The sequence below is a fragment of the Palaemon carinicauda genome, chromosome 21 (assembly GCF_036898095.1).
Source record: "Palaemon carinicauda isolate YSFRI2023 chromosome 21, ASM3689809v2, whole genome shotgun sequence".
In the NCBI taxonomy this organism is placed as follows: Eukaryota; Metazoa; Arthropoda; class Malacostraca; order Decapoda; family Palaemonidae; genus Palaemon; species Palaemon carinicauda.
In genome coordinates, this window is record NC_090745.1 from 87,226,471 (window position 1) to 87,253,839 (window position 27,369).

Below are 27,369 nucleotides of genomic sequence, written 5' to 3' on the forward strand. Positions count from 1 at the left end.
AAGGTCATTGATGAATTGCAATCCATTGAATAAGGTATAAATTTTATTACTGGAAAGAATTATGTCTGGTCAGCCCCATGAGACTTCAGTATTCTGAGTCAGAGGTTTGCTTAAACTGTCTGATAATATCAAAGTCAGCCTGCTATGTACTCGAGTTTATACTTCGCAAATTTCACTTATATGAGACACAGAGAACCACAGTACTACTTATAAAATAAAGAATAAAATATTCATGATAAAAAATCTTGCGGCACAATGATTTCAAATAGCCAGTGCTCCTTTGCAGTGGGCTTGCTTTGCGCCACTTCCCTCCTTCTTCGCCCAGTTTGTCCGAGCTGACCTTAGATGTCAGGATGCCAGAAAACCTCAAATAAATCAATCAATCTGAGCTCTCGCTGTACACTGTATATCCGTTTACTGTGGTAAAAAGTTATAGCCCTATTTGAAATAACCAAATTTTGATTAAATTGGTGTTTTACTTAACTGTATCCAATAATATTGCATATAGTATTCACATTTTAGTATTGTATTTGTAAATAAAACATAGTGAATTATAATACTTTCCATTTTTACATTTATACTTTCCAAATCAGCTCATTAGGGCATGCTACCCGAAGCGAAGGATATTTCATGTCTTAAAAGAAACAAATATCACTTAATCTATTATTTTCCAATTAGCATACTAATTTCAATAGTTTTATTTGAAATACTTCTCTCATATTTTATTTACTGTTGAGTTGAATCACATGAGAAATTAACTGGAGTTTCATTCATGTTGCAATGAACGATGATTTATAGTTTTTAGCTGCATGGTGCTTGATTATAAAGCTTAGAACATTATTCATATGGTGTTACAGTATGACAAAACTATATTCGTTTCTAGACACTCTGTAAAGTTATCTTATAAATTCGGCATTTACATTTAATTGCTTATTCGATTTGCACATTCATAGGTTCCTACATATTTCGTGTCTGTTTCCTCCAGTTTTGGACACAGCTTTCCTTGATTCCAAACAGAATAGCAGCTATGAATATTGTTTGTTTTCTTGCCTTCATTTACAGCTTGTTAGTTTATATTTGGTAGTATGTTTTCTTGAGGATATAATGTAAAATTTTCAGTCTTATACTACTTTGTGTACTATCATACAATGATTGAAATACAAGCAAAACACCCGATATCTGATTCGATTGTTTTTCACAAAGCAGGTGTTTTTTTTTTTTCAGTTGTTATTGTGGCTGTATGCTTTTACACAATGATTGAAACGTTACTAAGTATATTTTTATCATTATCTTTCAATTTTTAACCAATTGGAGTAGAAGAGGAAATAAATATTATTACCAAGTTATTGTAGATGTCTGATTTTTGCGCAAGAAATGATGCTTCAGGAATTGTGGCATGTTTCAAGATTACTGCATACAACTTTGTATGAAAATGGTTAGTGCTCATTGTATGAAATATGTACACTTAGTTAATCTTAACCCTTTGGCGCTTATGCCCTTATAAAAGTCAGGGTGAGGTACAGCACATATGGCCTTAGACGAAAAATGATGTTTGCGAATAAAAGTTTTTTTTTTTTAATAGGTGTGTTTAAACTATAACAGATTAAGGCTTCTGGTTTGTTGCATTTTATTGACAAAAGATTGAACTTTGTACTAATTTGATAAAAAATTTAACTGGAATGCCCAAAAATGTAGAACGTGAAATTTAAAAAAAAAAAATTGTAAATGTATTTCTTAGAAATTCATGAAAAATACAATAATTATGTTGGAGGATTTTTTCTCATCTGCAAATTTTGTAGAAATGTAGATCTTTCATGTGGATGCAACCTCTTTTCAATAAATGTGTTAGTAAGTGAGGTGTAAATGAGTCAATAATAGCTTTTTTTTCGGAGCAAAAATTTCAGATTTTCTGACCTACTTATGTTGATGATTTTTATTGTTATGCCGTAATGCATAAAGATAAGGAAAAATTATAGACAGCATTGTAAAGCCAATTAAATTTCCAATAAAATGAATATTTAAAGAATATATATATTTTTGGGAAACAATTGAACACTTTACCAGAGTAAGTTTTCCAATTTTGTTGTAGATATTTCTACGATAACACTTTATGTATAGTAGAAGCATTAATACTTTTATATTGTTTTATAATTCATATAAAATTACAAAGATTGGGCTTTCTAATCATGTTTTAGGTACATCTATTGCAGTTATTTGCATATGCCAAACCCACCTAGAAAATTGTATATGAGAGTGTAAATTGAAAAAATTGATCACATTGGAAATCACCAAAGGCCTGCCACGCATGCTCTGCTATTATCCGTTTCTTTTAGGCTCTACATGTCCTTCAACCATCTGCCCTCTTGTGGTGGGAGTTTCTTTGACACATATTCACGCCAAATTTCCCCAAAAAATGTTACGTACAACGCAGCAATTCGCGTCATCGGGTCACTGAGGACAATGAATATTTTCATGTGTCATTACATGTACTTCATCGGATCACCAGAGGGTTAAATTGTATACATATTGTACTGAATAGTACGTGTTACACTACAGACTGTTCAAATTTATTAACTACGTACTGTACTTTACAATTATGTACAGTATATAAATGTAGGCTACGTGTGCGGTGAGTTGTCAAAGTAGTTGAGTCGGTGGAACGAAAACAGCGAACACTTACTTGTACCCTTGTAAAGACAATATTAGGCACTACTTAGTACAGAATGTTAATTATCCGAGCCTAAGCAATGGGCAGTGAGTTGTTAGGTTAGGTTAGGAATTATCCCACCATAGGGCACCAAAGATACACGAATTGATGCTTTTCGAGCCTGTCTGTTACCTAAACCTCACGAAGAGTGGGGCCTGACTGTAATAACTTGCAAGGAGTCAAAAGCTTTGTTATTAAAAGTGATAGTTTGGATGCATGAAATGTAAAGCTTGTTTGGAATTGTTTACATCTAAAGATTTTTTTTTTTTCAGGTTTGCAAAGAAATAAGTGACACTAAATATATATCAGATGCTTTGGGCTCCAAGGAGGAAGATGATATTATCCTATTCTTCAGCAAAATTAAAGGACCATGGTCATTTGTATACTTTAGAAAAGAAGAAAAACGATTATACTTTGGCAGGGATATGTTTGGTAGGCATAGCCTGCTTTGGCAGAAGCCACAGGAAGTCTGCCCTATATTTATGATTACCTCAATTTCTCATCGAAAAGAAAATGTTGAAGAAATACCAGCATTAGGTATTTACTATATAGATCTAAATTCTTTAAAAGTGTTATCTGATATGTACGTAAATCTCATTCCTTGGAGTCATAGAGTTGCAGAAAGTTTATATGATCTAGAATCCTTTATTCATGTAAAGCAACGTAATATATTGTCACCTGTGTCGACCCCTCTAAACACTACCATTGTTGATGAGAGGACTATAGATTTTTTAAGAACTTTACCCTGTAGTTTAGGGAAGGGTGATACAGAACAATTGTATTCAGCAATGAAGACCGAGATAGATAATTTATTGAATGTGTTGTGTTGTTCTATACAAAGAAGAGTCAACAAATGCCCACAAAAATGTCAAAATTGTACAAGATCAGTTGAGTGTAATCACTCAAAAATTGCAGTGTTGTTTTCTGGTGGCCTAGATTCTGCTATGATAGCACTAATTTTAGATTCCTGTGTTGATGCAATGGAAAGTGTAGATCTGCTTAATGTTGCATTTGCAAAGAAACATTCAGAAGATGAAAAGGAAAGGAAGAAAAGAGACAAAAATTCAAAGTTGGGAATTCATAGTGATGTTCCACTGGATTATAATGTACCTGATAGAATAACAGGAAGAGAATGTTGGAAACAGCTGCAAGAAATGAGACCCAACAGAAAATGGAACTTTGTAGAGGTAAGTGCTGTTTGATGATGGGAAAAGTGTCCTTTTGGCAGTTTGTTTTATTTATGTGTAGGAATTGAAAATATATTAAGTTACATACCCTTCACATGAAAGCCAAAGGTATGAGATGTCAATAACTTTTTGAATGTATGAAACAATAACCTCCTTGCTTGAATAGATATACTGAGATATACTGTTGAATTGTAATGTAATTTTTCCAATTTTGCAGCCGATTGGTAAAGTAAATTTCCATTTTAAGGTTATACGTATAGGTGTACTTTTTAGATATTTTTTTAACATAAGATAGCAGTGCATTACACAGTTTTTGCTTGTACATATGGATATTTCTAATTGGCTTTTTAATTTGCATTAACAGTATTTCTTTGCAGATAAATGTAACTAGTGATGAGTTGGCAAAAGAAAGAGAGAGTCACATTTGTCATCTGGTGGCTCCATTGATGTCTGTTTTAGATGACAGCATTGGTTGTGCATTATGGTTTGGTGGACGAGGTCAGGGGTCTATTTCAGGAACTCCTTACACTTCTCCTGCACGTGTGAGTAAGATTTACATGATTAGTTGTGTAAAAATGTGTAGTGAAAAGTTCTTTATATTTGGTTTTCTTCAATTTCATCAATGTATGAAGTAAGAAATCTGCGGGTATAGACTGTCATAGAAAGACCATGAAGACATGAGTGGAAGATCAAATCTGAAGCCTTTGTCCTACGGTGGACTAGCTACAGATGATGATGATGATATATTTTTATTATTATTATTGTTATTATTATTATTATTATTTTTCAATATTAAACTTAGCCGGTGATTATATAAGCTGCAACTCTGTTGCTCGACAGAAAACTCTACGTAAAAAATCCGCCAGCGATCGCTATGCAGGTAGGGGGTGTACTTCAACAGCGCCATCTGTCGTGCAGGTACTCAGTACTCAATGTAAACACAGAACTCAATTTTCTCTCTGTCGGGCTACCGGCAAGACCTACTAATTCGCTGTTACTAACTGGATTTGTTTTCACAACTATTTGGTGAAGTACACTATTCTAGTTTTGAGCTTTCGCTATGCAGGTGTTTTATCTTCATCTCAAAACTTGAACTCGTTTTGGATATATTTAATTATGGTGACAAAGAGAGTATGGACTTTCTTTCACTTTTAAATGGCCGACCCTTCCCTTAGACGGAAGTGTGTTTAGGTTTTTAGTAATTTTTCTTATCACGTTATAGATCTATATATTTTATATCTCTCCGCCTTTATTAGGCCTCTTCGATTAACTTTCCATTTATTATAAACATATAAAAATAAATTTTAATGTTTTGTTTATATGCGACCTTTCCTGATAGTAGGCGGTCCTAACTTGGAACCGAAGTTAATCAACGTTGAGCCCGTTATATCGTATTTAGCCTTTAAAGAATTTAAAACTTTTTAAATGTAATGTTTTATGAAAGAATTTCTTTGATAGTCTTCGTACTGTTTTCAAAGATGAACTAACGTTTAGTTTTTTAGGCTACGCAGTTGTTGATGTTCAGGACGTTCAACATGCGCTCTATCGTTACGATAGAGAGAGAGTGTATCACGGTTTCACTTTGCAGTAAGAGTAAATCGATTCTGACGTTTTGTTCATTCTTTCTTAGCTTAAATGTTTTAAATTCTAATTTAAAGGAACTTTTTATTTGGAAAACCTTTCAGTTTTTTCCTTTAGTCAAATAACATGTTTTTTTTTGACGATATACAGTATAATTGGGCTCTTCTCTTAGGTGCGAAATCAAGAGAGAAAGAGAGAGAGAGATAGAGACGGAGGGAGAGAGAGGAGAGAAAACGTTCCGTTCAAGCGGGTAACGTTGTTCTCGTGTTACTCTCGTCCCTAGTCTCTGTACGGGGAGGAAGGTAAAACGTTTTTAGGTTTTTATTCTCGTCCCCAGGCTATGTGCGGTGAGAGATTGAAAACGTAGTTTATATGAACTAGTGTTTAGTCTCTTTCCCAGCCACTGAATTTTTTATCTTAATATATGTTTTCTGTTTTTTGCTGGTATTAATGAGCTGCATTATACGACTGATTTCGCAATTACTACCTTTTAATGAAGGGTAGAATTGCGTGTTTCAGGTAGAAATCAGTAAAAGTTTCTATTTCAGTGAAATAAGTGCAAAACAGAAAATCGATAAAGTGATATGCGCAAAGTGTTACAGTGTTGCGTCCGAGGGTTCGTCTGTTCGTGCCTGTCGTTCACCTAGTCCGGGACCTCTTGCAAGCTCCCAAGCCCAGGGGAGAAGTAATGTCGAACGACTTATGGGTTCGAGAGGCCTTGATCAACGAACAGACGTTTCCCTCCGTGGTTTCGGGCGTATCTACCCAAGATCGCCCCATCCACACAAAGACGAGAGAGCCCATTTATTCCTCGTCTGCGGAAGAGGTTTCTCGTAAGAAACCATGGACCAAGGTCTCGCGGCTTATTAAGCGCAAGTCGGTCCCTTCCGCGCAAGTCCAACAGCCCAGTTGTAGCCACTGGGTCAGTTCGGACTCGCTGCAGTCTTCCGACGACTGCTCACCTCCTAAGAGAGGCAAAGCGGTACCGCATCAGGCAGTCACACCCTCTGTTGCCGCACCTGCTCCTGTAGACCCTAAGTGGTCTTTGCTGCAGACCATGCAGTCTCAGTTAACGTCATTGATGCAGGACTTTCGTGCGGAGAAGGTTGACACTGCACCAACCTCTAGCCTACAACCAACCACGGTTGTGCGTCCTGTGGACGCTGAGGCGACCTTCTGCCGCACTCCAGCTGAGAGAGTCCCGCCACCCATGCGTTCCAGTGTACCCTGCCAGCCGCATGTTGACGTTCAGCGACGCACGGAACCTTCCGTTGACGTTCACGAGGTACAACAACAGTCTAAGTTGTTTTGTTTTGACGCGGTGCGTCAACCTCCGCATTCTAGAGTTGTTTTGACTGCTCAGTCTAGACAGTCAAAGCAGTCTCGAGTGGACGCTGTACGTCCTCACGCACCTGTTGTGGTTGACAGTTCAGTTGTTGACAGTTCACAGACTGTCAAGCAGTTACATGACGTTGCGTTCTGGTCCGCTACTAATGCACCAGTGAGAGACTCGGCTTTTATCGGACAAGGTTCCTGTAGATGAGGAAGTTGCTGTTCTCCCTCCTACTGATATTCCCTTGAGGACTCTGTCAGATGGAGAGGAGCCTTAAGCTGCTTAGCCTCCTATGGACTTTAATTAAATCATGATGATTTTTTTTAAGGATCTTCGTCCGGATCTTGTAACTGCTGCTCCTCGTTCGCCTAAACGTCAGAACTTACACTAGGCCTAGCTACTTCGAAGCCGTTGTTTTTAAGCTAGTGCTCTCTCGCTCTCCTAGAGAGCGTTACGTTGGCTAGGCGACTGGTTTTTTCACCAGGAGGAGTTTGGGGGATACAGCCTTTGATTTCCCTTCTTTTTAACTGGTTTATAGAGCGAGAGTCTGATATGACACGAGAGAAGTTCTCGGCTTGGGAGTTCATGCCTCTGCCCAGATAGACTTCTCAATTCTGGTAGACTCTCCCTGGCGCCTAGCCAGGAGACGCTCCAAGTTGTTTACAGGTCAACTTCTCAGCTTTTGTCGAGCCTTTGAAGTTTTGCTGTACTATTATGTCACACATAACAAGGCTTTCAGGGATGGTAAACGGTTCCGCCTCAGTCGCTAACCCCGTCTGTTGCCACACCTGCTCCCGTAGACCCTAAATGGGCTTTGCTGCAAGACATGCAGTCCAAGCTTGCGTCCTTGATAGAGAACTTAAATGCGGAGAAGAACCTTCTGGCCAACAACCTTCCAACCGGTCGGTTGTGCGCCCTGTTGACGCTGAGGTACCTACTCGCGTCCGCCAGTTGAGGTGGTTCCTCCTTCTGGCCAACAACCTTCCAACCGGTCGGTTGTGCGCCCTGTTGACGCTGAGGTAACCTACTCGCGTCTGCCAGTTGAGGTGGTTCCTCCACCGATGCGACCCAGTGTGGGTTGCCAGCCGCACGTTGACGTTAAGCGACGCTCGGAGGTGGTTGTTGACGTTCAGGACGTTCAACAACCAGCAGAGGTGACTTATTGTGACGCAGTGCGTCAACCTAAGCAACCCGGTAGGGTGTTGACTGCACAACCCAGACGGTCTAGACAGTTTCGGGTTGACGCTGTACTTCCTCGCGCACCCATGGTTGTTGACAGTTCACAGACTGTGCAGCAGTTCCATGATATTGCGTCCGGCTCCGTCACGCATCCACCAGTGCGACGGGATTCAGCGAGTCAGACGTTGCCCACTCCGTTGCCGTTTCCTCATCAGTTTCGGATGAGGAACCCTCTGATGAGGACGTTGCTGAACAAGACGATCAGCCCCCAGCCCTGCTATCCATCCAGAAGATGCTGAAGAAGAACGCTGCTCAGTCAGGCTGTGGATGAGTCTGGTAGGGACGCTGTCATCCGTGGATCAATTTGTGTCACTAGGAAGACTACACCTCCGTCCTCTTCTATACCATCTAGCTTTTCACTGGAAAGGACAAGACGCTAGAAGCGGTCTCGATCCCGGTTTCCGAAAAGATAGAGTCTTGTCTGACTTGGTGAAAGGACTATATCAACCTAAGAGAGGGTCTTCCCCTAACTGTTCAGACTCCCAACCACGTTCTCTTCTCGGACGCATCGGACGTAGGCTGGTGTGCGACATTAGACGGTCGGGAATGCTCGGGATTATGGAACTCGAGTCAAAGGACAATGCATTTCAACTGCAAGGAGCTACTGGCAGTACGTCTGGCCTGGAAAAGCTTCAGGTCTCTCCTTCAAGGCAAAGTGGTGGAGGTGAACTCGGACAACACCACGGCTTTGGCGTACATCTCCAAGCAAGGAGGGACCTACTCTCTGACGTTGTACGAGATCGCAAGGGACCTCCTCACCTGGTCAAAAGGTCTAGACATATCACTAGTAACGAGGTTCATCCAAGGCAACTTGAATGTCATGGCAGATTGTCTCAGTCGGAAGGGACAAATAATTCCAACAGAATGGACCCTCCACAAGGATGTATGCAAGAGACTTTGGGCCACCTGAGGCCAGCCAACCATAGATCTCTTCGCAACCTCGATGACCAAGAGGCTCCCAATATTTTGCTCACCAATCCCGGACCCAGTAGCAGTTCATATAGATGCCTTTCTCCTAGATTGGTCACATCTAGATCTATATGCATTCCCTCCGTTCAAGATTGTCAACAAGGTACTGCAGAAGTTCGCCTCTCACGAAGGGACAAGGTTGACGCTAGTTGCTTCCCTCTGGCCCGCGAGAGAATGGTTCACCGAGGTACTTCGATGGCTAGTAGACGTTCCCAGAACACTTCCCCTAAGGGTGGACCTTCTACGTCAGCCACACGTAAAGAAGGTACACCAAGGCCTCCACGCTCTTCGTCTGACTGCCTTCAGACTATCGAAAGACTCTCGAGAGCTAGAGGCTTTTCGAAGGAGGCAGCCAGAGCGATTGCTAGAGCAAGGAGAACATCCACCCTTAGAGTCTACCAATCGAAGTGGGAAATCTTCCGAAACTGGTGCAAGTCAGTATCCGTTTCCTCGACCAGTACCTCTGTAACTCAAATAGCCGACTTCCTCTTATATCTGAGGAAAGAACGATCTCTTTCAGCTCCCACTATCAAGGGTTACAGAAGCATGTTGGCATCAGTCTTCCGTCACAGAGGCTTAGATCTTTCCAACAATAAAGATCTACAGGACCTCCTTAAGTCTTTTGAGACCACGAAGGAGCGTCGTTTGGTTACACCTGGTTGGAATTTAGACGTGGTACTAAGATTCCTTATGTCAGACAGGTTCGAACCGCTACAATCAGCCTCCCTGAAAGATCTCACCTTAAAGACTCTTTTCCTGGTATGCTTAGCCACAGCTAAAAGAGTCAGTGAGATTCATGCCTTCAGCAAGAACATCGGATTCTCATCCGAAACGGCTACATGTTCTACAACTTGGTTTTCTAGCCAAAAACGAGCTGCCTTCTCGGCCTTGGCCAATATCGTTCGATATTCCAAACTTATCGTATGGTTGGAAATGAACTAGAAAGAGTCTTATAACCTGTAAGAGCTCTTAAGTTCTATTTAAAACGAACTAAACCTTTACGAGGCCCGTCTGAAGCTTTATGGTGTTCAGTTAAGAAACCATCTTTGCCTATGTCAAAGAATGCTTTATCCTATTTTATCAGACTGTTAATACGAGAAGCTCATTCCCATCTGAATGAGGAAGACCAAGCTTTGCTGAAGGTAAGGACACACGAAGTTAGAGCTGTCGCAACTTTCGTGGCCTTTAAACAAAATAGATCTCTGCAAAGTATAATCGACGCAACCTATTGGAAAAGCAAGTCAGTGTTCGCGTCTTTTTTATCTTAAGAATGTCCAGTCTCTTTACGAGAACTGCTACACTCTGGGACCATTCGTAGCAACGAGTGCAGTAGTGGGTGAGGGCTCAACCACTACAATTCCCTAATTCCATAACCTTTTTAATCTTTCTCTTGAAATGTTTTATTATTGTTTTTGGGTTGTCCGGAAGGCTAAGAAGCCTTTCGCATCCTACTTGATTTGGCGGGTGGTCAAAGTCATTTCTTGAGAAGCGCCTAGATTAGAGGTTTTGATGAGGTCCTGTTGTAGGGGTTGCAACCCTTGATACTTCAGCTCCTAGGGGTCGCTCAGCATCCTAAGAGGATCGCGAGGCTCCGTAAGGAAGACGTACTTAAAAAGGCAGAGTAATTGTTTAAGTCGACTTCCTTACCAGGTACTTATTTATTTTATGTTTGTTATTTTGAATAACTGCTAAAATGAAATAAAAAATCCTTAGCTCATAATAATGTAAACAATTATTGCTGGTCTCTACCCACCCCCCTGGGTGTGATTCAGCTTATATAATCACCGGCTAAGTTTAATATTGAAAAATGTTATTTTTATAATAAAATAAATTTTTGAATATACTTACCCGGTGATTATATATTAAAGGACCCTCCCTTCCTCCCCAATAGAGACCCAGTGGACCGAGGAGAAAATTGAGTTCTGTGTTTACATTGAGTACTGAGTACCTGCACGACAGATGGCGCTGTTGAAGTACACCCCCTACCTGCATAGCGATCGCTGGCGGATTTTTTACGTAGAGTTTTCTGTCGAGCAACAGAGTTGCAGCTTATATAATCACTGGGTAAGTATATTCAAAAATTTATTTTATTATAAAAATAACATTATTACCTGTCATCTGGTGACTCCATTGATCTCTGATCTCTGAGCTTGAAGCATTTAGTGTTGCAGTTTAGTATGTAATGATGATAATTATAGTAATGATGATAATATCTTCAACATTCTATACATTACATTGCATCTCAACCAATGTCATTAAGCTCCATGTGTTTTAACAACAGCTCTATCCCCTCATTGCTCTTAAACTTTTCACACAGCTGTTTCATGATAAGTACCTGGTCCACGCATCATCTTTTTTAGCTAAACCAACTATGTACTTCCAATTTATAATCCTATCATCTCACTTGCATTCAAAATCAAAGTATTATTTGTGCCATACATGGTATCATAGTGTGTGTCGCTTTTTACAGTCCTGTGTCCCAAGAACTAGAATGGTTAGTGTTTACTGAAGGGTAAAATCTTTTAATGTTACCATAGGTTCTATTCTGTGCAACATAGACCACGTAAATTACTGTTGGGTTTTCTAGTATTTTCAGCAACTGCATAAATGGAACCGTTGAAATATCTGTTGTTTTTTGTGTGTTCTCTGTTTGATGAAAATATAACTACTACTTTTTTTCTACCAAAGGTCCTTTTATGTGGAATGGGAGCTGATGAACAATTGGGTGGATATGCTCGTCATCGTGGTCGATATAATGCTGGGGGATGGCCTGCTCTTTTAGAGGAAATTGATCTAGAAATTTCTCGGATTCACACCAGAAATCTAGGCCGTGACAATAGAATATTAGCAGATCATGGTCGTGCACCGAGGTAATTAATGATTATACAATTTACATGCACATATTTTATGATACTGTACCTGCACGTAGAAAACCCTTTACTTGGGTATTTTACAGATTGATTATGGTTGTATTTGTCATTTCTTGAATTATGTTATGTAACAACACAGGATGTATGGATCAGATTTTTACGGTTAGGCAGATATGCAAGAAATATTTAGCAAAAGGATCTGAAGAAAGCTTATGATGGAGTTGATAGGGAAGCAATGTGGAATGTGATGAGGTTATATGGAGTTGGTGGAAGGTTGTTCCAAGCAGTGAAAAGTTTCTACAAAGGTAGTAAAGCATGTGTTAAGATAGGAAATGAAGTGAGCGATTGGTTTCTGGAGAGAGAGGGGCTGAGACGGGGATGTGTGATGTCGCCGTGGTTGTTTAACTTGTATGTTGATAGAGTGGTGAGAGAGGTGAATGCTCGAAAGGATTGAAACTGGTAGACGAGAATGACCATGAATGGGAGGTAAATCTGTTGTTGTTTGCGGATGATACTGTACTGGTTGCAGACACAGAAGAGAAGTTGACCGATTAGTGATAGAATTTGGAAGGGTGTGTGAGAGAAGGAAGTTGAGTGTTAATGTGGGTAAGAGTAAGGTTATGAGATGTACGAAAAGGGAAGGTGGTGCAAGGTTGAATGTCATGTTGAATGGAGAGTTACTTGAGGCGGTAGATCAGTTTAAGTACTTGGGGTCTGTTGTTGCAGCAAATGGTGGAGTGGAAGCAGATGTACGTCAGAGAGTGATTGAAGGATGCAAAGTGTTGGGGGCAGTTAAGGGAGTAGTAAAAAATAGAGGGTTGGCCATGAATGTAAAGAGAGTTCTATCTGAGAAAGTGATTGTACCAACTGTGATGTATGGATTGGAGTTGTGGGGAATGAAAGTGATGGAGAGACAGAAATTGAATGTGTTTGAGAGGAAGTGTCTAAGGAGTATGGCTGGTGTATCTCGAGTAGATAGGGTTAGGAACGAAGTGGTGAGAGTGAGAACGGGTGTAAGAAATGAGTTAGCAATTAGAGTGGATATGAATGTGTTGAGGTGGTTTGGCCATGTTGAGAGAATGGAAAATGGCTGTCTGCTAAAGAAGGTGATGAATGCAAGAGTTGATGGGAGAAGTACAAGAGGAAGGCCAAGGTTTGGGTGGATGGATGGAGTGAAGGAAGCCCTGGGTGATAGGAGGATAGATGTGAGAGAGGCAAGAGAGAGTGCTAGAAATAGAAATGAATGGTGAGCGATTATGACGCAGTTGCGGTAGGCTCTGCTGGTTCCTCCGGTGCCTTGGAAGACCGCAGAGGCAGGAGCAGTAGGGGATTCAGCGTTATGAAGCTTCATCTGTGGTGGATAACGGGGGAGGGTGGGCTGTGGCACCCCTAGCAGTACCAGCCGAACTCAGTTCAGCCCCTTGTCAGGCTGGGAGGAACGTAGAGAGGAGTGGTTCCCTTTTCTGTTTCATTTGTTTGATGTCGGTTACCCCCCAAATTGGGGGAAATGCTTGGTATGTGTATGATATATATATGTATACATATATATGTGTGTGTGTGTGTGTAGATGAGGCCAGAATAGCAAGACAATTATACCTAAATTGGAGAAGGAATTGAAAATGAAAGACCTTTATCTAGAATTCTAGATGAATGTGATGAGAAAATAGCTGAATTGGGAAACCAAATTGCAGAGCTTAGCCCACACATAGCAAATTCTGACCAGACCACTGGTCTCGCTGAGAAAATTGATAATCTAGCGATGAATATGGAATTAATTAAGTTGACACTTCAAACACTAATGAACCCAAAGCCAGAGAAAATGACATATGCTGACAAAGTTAAGGAAAAGAATCTACTGGTAATTAATTCAACTAATGCATCAACTAAAACCATTGACAGAAAAAATGAGGTCGAACATGCACATAAAGACATTCCAATTCTTAATACGAGGTCAATTTCAAATGGAAATGATGTAAACTTTGCTGATGAAAAGATTGTTGCCTAAACCTTATCCAAAACATAGAAGAGAAGATAAGTCTGGTATTCAAGAAAAGCACTGCAGGTGCGACTGCCCACTAGTTGTTGAAATGTGATGATGAAGATTGGAAGGCCATTCATGAAAATAGTGAAAAAGTTATGTTGCGATTGTGTACTTATAACATACGTGATAGGTACCACCTCATCACCTGCTACCACTGTCAGAGGTATGGACACTGAAAACGATTGTAATTTTATGACTGATGATAAAGTCTGCAGGGAAATGTTAAAAAAGCATTCCACCCAAGAATGTAATTTACTGCAATTAAAAAGTATAAACTGCACAAAGTTAAACACACCAAATAACCACACAGTGAATTCAAGAAATTTCAAAGCTTATGACTTGTAATTGAAAAGACTAGCAAAAAATACTGATCATGGATACCAAGGATGTCATAAACCGTGGCTATGTAAATATACAGTCTGTTGGTGATAACTGAGAATTGATAAATGGGAAATATTTTGACATGCTAGCATTATCTGGAACATGGTTAAGTAACTTTGACAAGGCTAAGATTGCTGAAATGACACCCCCCACACACGCCTTCTTTCATGTTCCGAATGAGGGGAGTTCTGGTGGGGGTGTTGGGCTCTTCATTTATAAGGGTTACACAACTCTCAAGATATTGAAAAGAACTAGTGTAACAAGCTTTGAATGCATAGAAGTAAGCTTTATGCACAAAAACAACAAAATATCCATTGTAACAGGTTACAAACCTCCAAGAACAAATACTAGGATCATCTTTGAAGAATTCAGTGTACTCGTTGAGATTATTAACATTAGGTGTTTGTGGAGACTTCAATATGTGGATGGATGATGCTTCAGCATTTAGTGAGTTATTGGAATCCTATCAATTGGTGAATAATGTTTATTTTGCTGCTAATTTGACTGGGCACACGTTGGACCTAGTTTAAGTGATGGAATGAATAACATTGTATCTGATATAAATGTAGAAGAGAAATGTACTATCTCTCCAGTGCACAAACTTATTACGTTTAGACTACCTCTACAGAAACTCGCAGTGGTGAAGAAAATAAACTTGTTCCGTAACTGAAATACAAACCACGCTATTTAATATGGGTAATTACTTTCGGCGTAGCTGAAATGACGAGCCATTAGAATTTTAACGAGGGTTTACTACCCCACCGCTACTTAGGTAGCTTGCTACCCTCCCCCCCCCTCACACACACCTGTGATTTAGCTCAGTTTGCTCTCGGCTCGGGTGGTAGTCGGACGTGTCCGCTATCACCCTCGCCTCTTTGACAGCCATTAATGCTTTTTGTCTTTTTACTTACTTTTTCTTATACTTATAATATAGATATAAACATTCTTAATGTTTATGTATATATTTGTATATAGAAATGTGGTAAGTTTTCTATTCAGTGTTTGTGCTGTGTGTGTGATGTACGACAACGACACTTGCTTGTGCAAGGCCACCACAGTTCCACTTCGTGGGGAACGACCTCTCCCCCTCTGGTCCATCGGGCTTCCCGTCGGCTTATATCCGTTAACTCGGCCGCCGGAGGGGAATCGTCATCGCCTGGACTCTCTTCATTCATCTATTATCTTTGCTTTGCCTCTTTTCCTACGAGAAAATTGGATTCGCAGCGAAGGGAAGGTGGCCTTTTTTTAGATTGACTACGGTCTCTCTCTACTCGAGGTCATTCACCCTTACTACAACTACGTACTGTTACGATAGCTCCTTTCCCGTTGCGGGTTAGGTTGCTTTTTCGTTGTTTGTCTCAATTATTTTTAGTGAAATCTAATTGTATTTTAACTTTTCAGCTTCTCCGTGGGGAACACTTCCCTTCGGGGGTCAGTGGTTCTCACTATTAGTGTATATTCTTAGATGATTTAGATGATTATAATTCTGTTTTTATTACAGTTACTCTGCCCCCCTTCTCCCGTGGATGCCATCTGGGGAAGGAGGCCGCATACTTAATTCTTATTTTATGTTATTCCCTCGGGGTTCCTCTTCGGAGTTCCTCCCTGGGGGATTTCTGTTAAAATAATTATTTAATTTTATTTTCCCAGTTAACTATGCAGTTCTTCTTCGTTCGACTAAAGTGTGCCAACGAAGCAGAGCTGTCCTGTTCACGACTGAGGAGTCTGCTGTCGCTGCCGAGCTGTCCTGTTCATGACTGGGGAATCTGCTGTCGCTGCCGTCCCTCAGAGGACGTCATCATGGGCGTTATCCCTTCTCTTAGAAGTACTCCCGTGACAACGTGCCAGCACTTCAGATCATCTTAGAACGCTAAAGGAGGTTCGCCTCCAGGGGTTGGACATCTTCCCTTCCGAGGGAAGTTTCCTCCCCAGGTATGAGGTTTTCTCCCTTCAGAGGGAGAACTTCCCATACCTTAATAATTTTATCGTCTTCAACTACGGTTGCTGCCCATCGCCCAGACTTTTCTCCCCCCTTGCTGAGTTTCTCTTCCTTCAGGGGTGGAGCACAGTCTTGCCAAGTCTCTTCTACGAAGTGTTCACCTCTCTCGTTCGCGAGAGAGGCCACTCATAGAGACTCCTCTTCAGAGGATCGTTCCTGATAAGGTCAGCTTGCTGATCCAACGGCCCTAAGGGGCGTCACAGGTCTCTTCTACGAAGTGTCACCTCTCTCGTTTGCGAGAGAGGCCACTCATGGAGACTCCTCTTCGGAGGATCGTTCCTGATAAGATCAGCTTGCTGATCCAACGGCCCTAAGGGGCGTCACAGGTCTCTCCTACGAAGTGTCACCTCTCTCGTTCGTGAGAGAGGCCACTCATAGAGACTCCTCTTCGGAGGATCGTTCCTGATAAGGTCAGCTTGCTGATCCAATGGCCGTATGGGGCGTCTCCACGAGTGTCTCCAAGTCTTTTCTACGAAGGGCACCTCGCTCGTTTGTTCGCGGGAGAGGTCTCTCATAGAGACCCCACCTCGGAGGATCAAGCAGAACTTCCAGTGATAATCGTCCTGCCAGCTGACCTACCGATCTACCAGCTCAATCTTGCGCTGCACCGAAGGACTTTGGTCCTGGACTCTAAAGCAGACCTGCTTACGGTCCTCATCGGGGGATGCCCGCCCTTTTTTAAGGACAAATCCCCGCGCGCGCTCGCCGACGATCTCCTTACGCGCGCAAGCGCCATTGATCTTACGCATGCAAGCGCCGACGATCTTCTTACGCGCGCAAGCGCCGATGATTTTCTTACGCTCGTAAGCGCCGACGATCGTCCGTGGGCGGGTACCGATGGTTTCCCGCGTGCGCGCTCGCCAATCTTCTAACGCGCGCAAGCGCCGACGATCTTCTTACGCGCGCAAGCGCCGACGATCTTCTTACGCGCGCAAGCGCCGACGATCTTCTTACGCGCGCAAGCGCCGACGATCTTCTTACGCGCGCAAGCGCCGACGATCTTCTTACGCGCGCAAGCGCCGACGATCTTCTTACGCGAGCAAGCGCCGACGATCTTCTTACGCGCGCAAGCGCCGACGATCTTCTTACGCGCGCAAGCGCCGACGATCTTCTTACGCGCGCAAGCGCCGACGATCTTCTTACGCGCGCAAGCGCCGACGATCTTACGCGCGCAAGCGCCGACGATCTTTTCCGCGCGCAGGTACCGATGGTCTTCTGCGCGCACGCCAATAGTCTTTCGCGCGCACCGATGGTTTTCCGCGCGCACGCGCCTCAACAAACTCATATGCGCACGTGCACCAACATTCTGGCCCGCACGGGCTCTTCATTCTGATCCTGCACGTCAATCTGATTCCTGTGCACTCTATGAAGTCTCGCCCGCGCGCGAGCCCATGGTATTCCCCATCACGCGAGCCCATGGTATTCCCCATCGCGCGAGCCCATGGTATTCCCCATCGCGCGAGCGCCGGCGCGCTCCCCAACGCAATCGCCAATATCTTCCAACGCGCGAGGCTGCCGGGCAACGCGCGAGGCTGCCGGGCAACGCGCGGTAAGGGCGCCATCACCGCATTCCCCCCCGCAAGCACAGAACAGCGCGCTTGCTGGTAGGGGGGAAGGTTCCAGAAAGGTCCAGGGACATTTCTTCCTTATCATCTTTCTTCTTACAGGTTGCTTCCCCTCCAGAGGGAGTGTCTGATAGCGCAGCCGTCAGCCGGAAGCCCTGGTTTGGGGCTCTGATCAGAGCGGTAGCCCATGTTTTCAAGCCTGTTCTCTCTGAGTTGAGCCACAAATCCTTGGCTGTATCCACTCCCCTGAAGAGGAAAAGAGGAGTTTTGGACGCGGTAACTTCTCCGAGGACGAAGCTGTCTCCTTTTAAGTCTTCGAGGCAGGCACCCTCCCCCCTCAGACTTTTCTCCCTCCCCTTCGGACGAAGATTTCCTGTCCTCAGGAGAGTCACGTGTGGTGAGACGTTCCCCCATCACACCATTGAGGGAAACCCCACCTCGCGCGGTAAAGTCTTCTCGAATAAGGGTGGAGAAGAGCCTTCCACCGCCGTTGTTGGAGTCCTGCATACCTCCCAGGAGGGAGTCGAAGGACTCCAAGACAATACCGGGAGGTCCCTAGCACCGAAATCTACAGGCTCAGACATTCTTCCGTTATGGGAACGAACTTGTTCGAGCCTAAGGACGTGAAGTAGGCTGCTGAGAGGTGGAGGAAGTCACCAAGACTCCCTCCTATATAGGGCTTTGACATTTAAGCCCTATAAACCTCCAGCACCCCAGCAACTACGTCCCACCAAGACAACGGTAGCGAAGACAGTGGGGTCTAAGCCCTTTCCGGTCAAGGACAAGTAAGGCAAGAAGTCCTCCAGGGCAGGGAAGAATCCCAGAGGGAGCAGCCGAGGCCGCAAACACTAGGATTGGCAATCCCCCTGCATGTCCGCCAGTGGGGGGATGCCTACAAGGTTGCACAGACAGGTGGCAGCAACTCGGGGCCGATTCCTGGACGATTTCCGTAATCATTCAGGGATATCGTGTCCCGTTCACAACATCTCTACCTCCCCTGAGGACGAATCTGGTGTCATTTAGCTCCCTTGCCATGGGATCAGCAAGGGGGCGGGCCTTTAGGGCAGAGGTCCAGATTAAAGCAAACTCCGTTCAGCATGGAGACCGCAAACACGGTCAGTCTTGCATTGAAGCCGCATGACTTCAGGTGTATACTGGATCTGAAGGACAGGTACTTCTAGATCCCAGTCCGTCCGTCTTCAAGGAAGTACTTAGTGCTCAGCCTAGACCACAAGGGGTACCAGTTCAAGGTGCTGTGTTTCGGTCTCTCCACAGCACCACAGGGTTTCACCAGAAGTGTTCACCCTAATATCATCGTGGGCACACAGGATCGGCATCCGTCTCCTCCTTTAACTGGATGACTGCCGGATCCTAGCAGACTCGGAGTCATCCCTTCTTCGACACCCAAACAAACTTCTAGGACTTTGCCAGGATCTGGGGATCATGGTAAATCTCGAGAAGTCCTCTCTGCTTCCCTATCAAAGACTGGTTCACCAAGGCTTGATTATAGACACCAATCTCCACTAAGCCTTCCCATCAGACCACAGGATAGCAAGGCTAAGAGTGGTCGCAAGCCCTGTCCTCAGACGAGAAGAGCTTCCAACCCAATCCTGGTTACGTCTCCTCGGTCACCTTTTATCCTTGGCTCGTCTAGTTCCCAACAGTTGCCTCAGGAAGAGATCTCCAGTGGCGGCTTGGGTCCCGGGGGAATCAAGGCTGCGATTTCCCCGGACGTCAGGATCCCTATGGGTCCTGCGGAACAGACGGTCCGCCAGTGGTAGGTGACAGACGAGAACCTACGAAGAGGAGTGTATCATCTCGGCCTTTCCCCGGATTTAATACTGTTTTCGGACGCCTCAAAGAAAGGGGGGGGGGTTCACGTTCTGTACCACATGACCTCAGGCCTATGGTCAGAATCAGAAAAGTGCCTCCATATAAATCTGCTAGAAATGAAGGCCGTATTCCTGGCCCTTAAACAGTTCCGACATTACCTGGCGGGTCACTCTGTGGTGGTGATGAGCGACAACACCACAGTAGTGGCTTACATCATCAAGCAAGGAGATACCTTTTCAGAGCAGCTATCCCATCTCGTAGTAGAGATACTGAGATGGACCGAAGTCCACTTTATTCCACTATCGGCTCGCTTCATTCCAGGCAAGAGGATTGTGGTCGCCGACAGTCTGAGCAGAGCGTCTCAGATAGTGAGTACCGAGTGGTCTTTAGATCATCTAGTAGCCAACAAAGTCCTGACTTTGTGGGTTTCCCCGACTGTGGGTCTGTTCGCTACAGCGCTGAACTTCAAGCCCCGCTGTACTGCTCCCCAGTCCCGGATCCCAAGGCACTCTGTCAAGATGCCTTCCAACAATGGTGGGACAACACCGACGTGTACGCCTTTCCCCCGGTCTGTCTGATGAGGACGGTGCTCAACAAGACCAGAATATCGGTCAATCTCTCGATGACCCTTATAGCTCCGCTATGGCATCACGCGGAATGGTTTCCAGACCTTCTGGAACAGCTTCCGAGAGAACTCCCTCCGTGACTCGAGCTACTCAAACAACCACACGCCAACATCTTTCACAAAGCCGTAGCTTCGCTTCGACTTCACGCCTGGAGACTATCCAGCATCTCCTCACTGAGAGAGGATTTTCGAAACAAGTTGCGAACAGGATGTCTGGACACCTGCGTAGGTCATCCGCAGGGGTCTACCAGGCAAAGTGGCGAGTTTTCTGTGGTTGGTGTCGTGGAAGGGGTATCTCTCCACTCGATACCACTATTCCAACAATAGCGGAGTTCTTCGTGTATTAGCGGGAAGAATGCGCCTTTCAGTCTCGGCAGTGAAAGGCTATCACTCAGCCTTAAGTCTAGCCTTCAGGCTCAAAGGAGTGGACATCTCTTCCTCGCTGGAACTTTCCCTACTCATACGAAGTTATGAACTTACTGCCCTCAGTCGGAAGTGAGACCTCCTCCATGGAATGTGGTTCTAGTTCTCATGTCTCTTAAGAGACCTCCCTACGAACCATTACGCCAGGCTTCAGATCCCCACCTAACTTGGAAGACGGTGTTCCTACTAGCTTCGGCCTCGGCCAAGCGAGTCAGTAAACTTCATGGTCTCTTGTATGACATCGCCCATGCAAGGGGATGGGGGGAGGTAACGTTCAGATTCGTCCCTGAGTTTGTTGCTAAGAATCAGAATCCGGGAAGGTCGGAACCTCGGTTCGACTCTTTCCAGATTTCGAGTCTTCGTTCTGTAACAGATGACCCAGACCATCCCCTACTGTGTCCAGTAAGGATACTGAGGCTATATCTCAAAAGAATGACTGCAGTTCATCCCCAAGTGCAAGCTTTTTTTGTGAGCACTGGGAGAACAAAGAGGAGGGTCACCAAGAATACCATCTCGGCATGGATTCGTAGGGTGATCCATCTGTCCCTGAATCCTGACCCTCCTCCGTCACGTCGCCCTAGAGCACATGATGTCAGGGGTGTAGCTCCGTCCCTGGCCTTCAAGAAGAACTTTTCAGTGACGCAGGTTCTACAAGCGTGGGTGTGGAAGCATCAGGCGACCTTCACAGCCCACTACCTGCAAGACGTGACACACAGGAGGCTCGATACATTCTCTATCGGCCCTGTGTTGGCTGCATAACAGCTGGTTTAAAACCTCAGGCTCCTTAATGGACAAGTAGCAGAAGGTTGAGGGCATTGTTACCTGGTCTTAGTCTGCGTGAATGAAAAGATTTGTCTGGCCCTTATTCTTTTCTTCATCCTCCCCTCTCTTGGGGAAAGCAGCATCCTGGGTTCTCTGCACAGCTGACTTCAAACCACTGCAGGTAAACCATTTTTCCTTGTGCTCCTAGTATTAAGTTAATACTGTCACGTCCCCATACCGAGGTGGTATTGGGAGAGTCCTAGCCTAAAGTTTCCATCTAAAGGACTTCAGGTCAACTTCCTAGGACGAGTCACATTTCATACCTTCACACACAGCTTACGTAGACCGCAGCCCTTGCATTGCAAGGTTCTAGCGAGGTGCAGTGACTCCTTATTGTTGAGTGCTGACACACTCAGATACTGAGTCCCCGGGCAAAGCCAAAAGCCAGTACTGGCTGGGGGACTTACCTCCCTTCCTAAGGGGTGACTCACCCATATTAAATAACGTGGTTTGTATTTCAGTTACGGAACAAATGACAAATTTGTAGGTAATTTGTATTTTTCCTAACTATACAAACCTTAGCTATTTAATCAAACTTGCCCGCCAGCCCTATCCCCCTTGAAGTCCTACCTCTATGCAAAGTGAGCTCAAGCACAGGTGTTTGAGGGGGGGGGGGGCTGAAAGCAAGCTACCCTCCCTACCCTCCGCTAACTGGCGGTGGGGTAGTAAACCCTCGTTAAAATTCTAATAGCTCGTCATTTCAGCTAAGCCGAAAGTAATTACCCATATTAAATAGATAAGGTTTGTATAGTTAGGAAAAATACAAATTACCTACGAATTTGTCATTTTAGACATGAATCAAACTTCTCTTCTGTACTGTATTTATTGAAGAGGTTACAAAGAAAATAAATGATGCTGTCAGCATTCCATGCGATCATGATAACCGACATTTGTTGGGCGCTATGTGTGTTGACTGTCTTATGACAATGTATAATAGGGTGAGTAAAAGTGAATATGATACCATGTGTCCACTGATGGAAAAGACTATAATTGTTAAAGACCAATCTCCTCGTTTTGATGGAGACGAGCAAAAGAGGGAAAAGAGACGTAAAGAAAAAAAGTGGAATCGGTTAAGAACTAAAATTACATGGGTAGAATATAAAACTGCAATGTGCCAATATAATTACCTACTAAGAAGGAAAAAAAGTGATTACTATAAGAAAGATCAACAAAGCAGAAACAGTCATAAATGAGTTATATCATCTCATAAATGGTACTGTATACACTAATGGGAAGTGTAAATGAAAAAATGTTATCAGAGGGGTAGTGACCAGGAACTAGCAAATAATTTTCAAGTATTCTTTAAATACAAAATAAAAAATATAACTAGGTCATTTGCATATATTCAACATCAGATTAATGCTACGTCAGATACACATAAAATTAACGAGATTCAATAATATAACACAAGATTATATCACCAGGATTATCAAGAGAGCAAAGAAAACAAACTGTGCGACTGATCCAATGCCAATATCTGAAGTAACTGGAGAAAGAAACTTTTCTAGTCTAGCTGCTATAATTATGAGAATAGAAAATACAAGCATTGATAAGTGTAAGTTTCCCAAATCTGAGAAAATGGCTATAGTCACGGCAGCTCTGAAAAGGGCTCTAGATTATCAGGAATTAGCTCGTATCGACCTATCTGAAATCTCATTTGTTTCAAAAGTGCTAGAATATGTAATTCTTGAACAACGAATTAGTAATTTAAAAGAAATAAAAGCTTTGCCAGACAACTAGTATGCTTACAGAAAATTATACTCTACAGAGACAGCTTTCTATTCTGTTGTAAATAATATGGTGGAAATGATGAATAAAAATGAATGTGGTATTTCGATATTACTCGATCTTAGTGCTGCTTTTGGTACAGGTGTGCATGAACTGCTACTAAATGATTTACAGTCCATAGGTATTGAAGATCAGGCTTTCGAATATCTAAAGGACTACTTCTTAGTTGACAGAAATTATTGTGCAAATTTAAACTTTTTATTTATCATATGATCCTTTAAATAGAGGGGTACCTCAGGGAAATGTACTGGGCCCAATCTTATTCGGTATCTATATCATTGGTCTATCGAAAATACTACAAAGACAGTGTGAAGTTCAAACTATTTGCAGATGATACACAATTTTACTTCTCCATAAATGATATAGATGACACTACTGAAACTCTAAATCAAATTCTTACCAGTGTTAAGAATGAATGACAATCAAAACCTAAGATTAAATAAAAATAAAACTGAGTTTATGGTGGTGGGAAGGAAAAACAGCGTAAGAAACTTGGGTGATATTCAAATAAACATAATGAAATAATGACTCTGTTCTGATATCTTGTAAAGTTCGTGATCTAGGCGTATCTCTTGACTGTAACCTATCTTTCAATGCCCAAATAGATAACAAAGTAAAAACTGCTGGTTATCGTCTCAGAAACATTGCTTTTATAAAGAAGTAGCTGGATGGACATCCTATTAAGAAACTTGGGATAAACTGTTTTTACCAGGATTAACTATTGCAACTCTATCTACTACAATTTACCAAAAGTACAGCTTAAGAAATTACAAAACATAATAAACAGAGTAGCAAGACTGATGAAAGGTGTCCCATCTCGAGAAAGGATCACTCCTACACTAATTGATTTACATTGGCTGCCTATTAAAGCGACAAATTGAGTTTAAAATATGTACAATAACTCAATAAGTTATTAGAACCAGACGGTCAAAATATTTAAGAGAATTGCTGCATATTGTACAGCCAACAAATCGTTTTGACACGAGAACAGTTACAGATGGTTTTGAATTATTGGAACCTAGATATATGTCTACTGTAGGCTCCAGAGCCTTTAAATATGCGGCCCCGAGATTATACAATAAGCTCCCACAATAGACATCCTAAAGACTGAAGATATTAAGACTTTCAAGAGGAAACTGAAGACTTTTTTGTTCTGTGAGTGCTTTGACAGGGACGATTTAACAATAAACGAGCAATATGTAGTGTGAAATGTTGAATGTTTTAGAACGAACACGATAAAATGACAGTGGAGGTCCTGTAGAGAGTAGGGTTCCCCTGCTGTATAGGACTAGAAAAACAGCCCCTAAAGTAAGTAAAAAGTAAGACCAGATTGCATTTTACTACAGACAAATCCTTACTCCTCAGTTCATAAAGGGTTGATAAGAAAAGAGTTTAGGGGCAGGGGAAGACTTAGTGTTTGTACAACTGGAATGCTATACTCTTAAAATTAACTTGTAATAATTTGTAAGTCATTTGAATACACTAGAGAGTATTTTATTTATATAATTTGCAAGTCATTTAAATTCACTAGAAAGTATTGTATTTATACTGTATGAGAATGTAACAGAAAGACTGAAAATTAACCTTAAAATATAGTATTATGCATTGCTGGAGTAGTTTTTAGTTTTTGTAGTATAAAAGCCACTTAAAAATAGCTGGAAGGAAGGCAAGGGTTTGTTGTGACATGTTTGTATCTCCCCTCATTTGGTTTTTAAATGTGAAGTTTTGGAAACAAATGTCTAATTAAGATTACACATATGTGTTTTGGGTGGATGGTAGAGATGTTGGGATATGGGTGAAAGGACATTAATTCGTTCAAGGTTCTAGATAAATGTCAATCTGACCTTTTATGGGATATTATATCACTGTAAGAAAATGCTTGGTATGAACTCAAATTATCCATGTTTTACTCAGCAGTCACAAAGGATATGCATCTCAAAATTCTTTTATATTCTTCTGAGGTATTCAGGGGACAGTTTATTCATTATTATCATAATACAATAATAATGAATGCATAAAGTAAATAATGATTACAAGGTATACTTGAGACAGTAACTGACATGAAAAACATCTGAGAGGACTCAAGATTAACCCCTTCTTTTCCAAGAAGCTTAATGAAGTATAATCATTGTTTGTTACCAAACAGACTTTCTCAGTAGAGAAATGCATATTACTTTTTCATCTATTTTAGAGAGATTACACTTGTTCCCTAAAACAAAGTTTTCATCATCTATTTAAAGAGAGAGAGAATATGTATGCATATGTGTATATTTAAATTTCTGAATCTAGATAGCTAGCAATAAATTATATTTTTTCTTATTTCATCATATCTCTTCTAACAATGGACAGTGCTCAAATTTTAGGTGTGAGTTGCCAAGTATCTCCAATACTGTTTGCTTTGCTCCAAAACCCTTCAGACCAAAATCCTAGAGGTTCAGAGATTTAAAGGAAAATTGGCAGTATGTGTGAGCGCAATGGTTGTATACCCAGGCTGGTGAAGTAGTCTTGCATGAAGATACTTGAGTAGCCCCCATCCTTCTCTATAAGGAAGGGGTTAATATAAGTAGCACAGACTCCTAACTTGTACCCTGTTGAATGGTTTCATCCAAGTAAATTCTATGTAAGGAAATGCCATACCATATCTATTTGCCTGATAACTAACACCATATATTATCAAGCAAGCAAAATTGGAATTGACTAATGAGATGTCTATTGTTGTAAGATAATGCTTGTGACATTGTAATTTTAAGGCCAACATGTAGGTATTAGGCTACTTCTAAGGTCCAGTACAGACTATGATTCATGTATCAGCCTTGTGGTGCAGTAGTGGTGTTGAAAAAAGTGCCTAGCTGCCAAACTAAATGCAACACTTCACTTGTTTTCGTGGGCTGGTTGCCTAGTTGTAGTGAGCCGTCATTGAGGGAGGATGTATGCAGATGAATTGTTCTACCAGGAGACTCTACTGTTATTATTATTGATAAGATTAGTATTAAAATCAATAAAATTATTTTATCATTAAAAGTATTACTATTATTATGACTAAAATAAAATGAAATGTTGATCCTTGTCCATTCAATGGGAGACAGCGAGTTAGTCATTGTAGCTGGAGAGCAGAGCGTACATCATTCCCGGTTGAACACTGACACAACACTGAGCACTGCAACAGAAATCCAGCTGGCCCATCAACACGTTGGTGGTGCGGTTTCGTGTTGAAAAAGTTGTTCAACGCATCCACTCGATACTGAGCGCATCATGAATAATAGTGTGTACTAGGCTTAAGTCATGCAGCAATAAGCATAACTTGGTGACAATGTTACAGAAAAATTAGATCCATGTCTTTTCACATTAATTAATTTGAAGTAATTTTTTTAAAGATTTCCATATTTGGATGAGGATGTCGTTTCTTATCTGAATAACCTACCAATCTGGATGAAAGCAAACCTTGATATGCCCAGAGGTTTAGGGGAGAAACTTATACTACGAGTTGCTGCATCACACCTAGGACTAACAACAGCTGCTGGACTACCAAAGAGAGCCATTCAGTTTGGGTCAAGAATTGCAAAGTTAGAGAATTCTAAAGAAAAGGGATCAGATTCTTGTACCAGATTACTCTCAAATTCATCTTGATAATAGCTTATTTTTATAACAGATCCTATAACCTTAATAAATTTCTTTTTACGATAAATAGTACTTTTAATTTATGGTTTCCTGTCTTTAGTACAACTAATGAAATAAAAAGAAAAGTTAATCAGACAATTTACAGCATATCTTGTTCTGTACTATTCAAATTATATAATGCATATTGTATGTTGTTTATAGATGAAATCACTTTATGAGTTCCTATATCGTGAAATGTAGGCGAACTGTTTGAATATTTCATGATCTTACAATGATCAATTCTTTAGTCTTATGAATGTGGATCAAAATTGACAGTTATTACAAAATTGAATATAACTATTACTAATGTACTGTTATCATATAATGTAGTTTAGTTACACTAGGCTAG

The 27,369-nt window shown here is 42.0% G+C and overlaps 1 protein-coding gene across 2 annotated transcripts in view; it reads left to right on the forward strand.

Annotated features, from left to right (window-relative positions):
• Positions 1 to 27,056, forward strand: part of LOC137614701 (asparagine synthetase domain-containing protein 1) — a 94,953-nt gene extending 67,897 nt beyond the window's left edge. For both annotated transcript variants that reach the window (XM_068344388.1, XM_068344389.1), the window contains exons 5-8: positions 2,980 to 3,894; positions 4,272 to 4,436; positions 11,705 to 11,886; positions 26,738 to 27,056. In XM_068344388.1, coding sequence (XP_068200489.1) covers positions 2,980 to 3,894; positions 4,272 to 4,436; positions 11,705 to 11,886; positions 26,738 to 26,990 — 1,515 coding nt within the window. In that variant the 3' untranslated portion in view covers positions 26,991 to 27,056. The remainder of the gene's footprint in view (positions 1 to 2,979; positions 3,895 to 4,271; positions 4,437 to 11,704; positions 11,887 to 26,737) is intronic.
• Positions 27,057 to 27,369: the final 313 nt, after the last annotated feature.